The sequence below is a fragment of the Bison bison genome, unplaced genomic scaffold (genome assembly GCF_000754665.1).
Source record: "Bison bison bison isolate TAMUID 2011002044 unplaced genomic scaffold, Bison_UMD1.0 scf7180017864281, whole genome shotgun sequence".
NCBI lineage: Eukaryota > Metazoa > Chordata > Mammalia > Artiodactyla > Bovidae > Bison > Bison bison.
Window position 1 is genome coordinate 496,509 of NW_011494853.1, and position 1,445 is coordinate 497,953.

At 43.5% G+C, this 1,445-nt stretch overlaps 1 protein-coding gene across 2 annotated transcripts in view; it reads left to right on the plus strand.

Annotated features, from left to right (window-relative positions):
* The first annotated feature begins 205 nt into the window (after window positions 1-205).
* Window positions 206-1,445, plus strand: part of LOC104995480 (developmental pluripotency-associated protein 3) — a 7,230-nt gene continuing 5,990 nt past the window's right edge. The window contains exon 1 of one of the 2 annotated variants that reach the window (XM_010849354.1): window positions 206-728. In XM_010849354.1, coding sequence (XP_010847656.1) covers window positions 647-728 — 82 coding nt within the window. In that variant the 5' untranslated portion in view covers window positions 206-646. The remainder of the gene's footprint in view (window positions 729-1,445) is intronic. The other variant, XM_010849356.1, reaches the window with a different exon arrangement.

Here is a 1,445-nt window from a genome sequence, read left to right on the forward strand (position 1 = left end):
GCAATGGAATTGATAGTCTAAAAAAGAAATTAAAATTACAGATCCAAAATACACATTCATAAAATATCAATCTATTACACTGCGTATAACAGACCCTTTTTTCCTCTTTTCCCTTACTAGCATCCAAAGGTTTCAGATGAGTCAGGCAAAGAAAACCTGCTGTTAATTGGGAGTTAATTTATAGTCAGAGGGAAACTGCCGTCTCCTCCTTGAACTCTAGCACTTTAAGCCCAGTTCACAAACCAGCAGCCATATCTACAAGCAGAGTTTGAAAGAAATGGATTTTTCAGGCAACCTCAGGAAGACACAACCACGGAGGCGCCTTATAAAATCTCTACCCTACTTGACAGAGGGCATTATTACTCTCTCCTGTTAGTCCCCTAATAGGACTACGCCCATTCACCTTATCCTTTTACTCATTAGCATTTACATTAAAATAGGCTGGCTGATTGGCTTATCTGTTGTTTTTAAGAGGAAACAGGAGACTTTTACTCTCTCACCATGGCGTGTCAGCCTGGGTTTTTTCCCCCTCTTTCTTAGCTCTATAGTTCTTCCAGGCTTTTTTGGAGCAGTTTAAGCCTACAGCATCACCTTCCCCTGGCACCCAAAGATCTAGGAGAAGCTTCAAGCTGTGACTAGACTTCCGATGGATTCATCAGAAGATAACCCAACCTGGACCCTAGAGTCTCTGAAAACATCCATCGATGATGCTTCCCAGGCAATGCAGGGTGAGCTGGGGAGAGAGGGGGCTGGGTAGGGAAGGTTAAGAGCCTACCTTTCCTTCTGTTTTACTTACTTCAGTCTTTTACAGAGAAATGCAGTTAAGTAAATCTTCTTGGAGGAGAGGGTGGCCAGGGAGTGTAGGGCCCTCCTGTTTAAAAAAAAAAAAAAGCCAGATTAACAGGAGAAAAGTGGGAACTGTATTGTTTGCTTTCTATGCTCAGGAATCTGTCAGTCTTCTAAGGACATCTGAACATGCAATCAGAGTTCTCCTAGACCAGGACAAATAGCATCTTATGAAATTTGTACTTTAAAAAAATTTTTTTTTAATTTTGTTTAGCTGTGCCAAGTCTTTAACTGTGGCAAGTAGGCTCTAGTTCCCTGATCAGAGATGGAACCTGGACCACCAGAGATGTCCCAGCGATTAGTATTTTCACCAGCATTATATTCCAATCACGAGTTTTAAAAATCTCTCCTTGGAGCCTCACAGGATCCCAGCCTTGGCCTCCCAGACCTACTCACTGGATTTGAACGCTTCTTACCCTAACTTCCCTGGTGGCTCAGAGGGTAAAGCCTCTACCTGCAATATGGGAGGCCCAGGTTCGATCCCTAGGTTTTGGAGATCCTCTGGAGAAGGAAATAGCAACCCACTCCAGTATTCTTGCCTGGAAAATCCCATGGACAGAGGAGCCTGGTAGGCTACAGTCCATAGGGTCCCAAAGAAT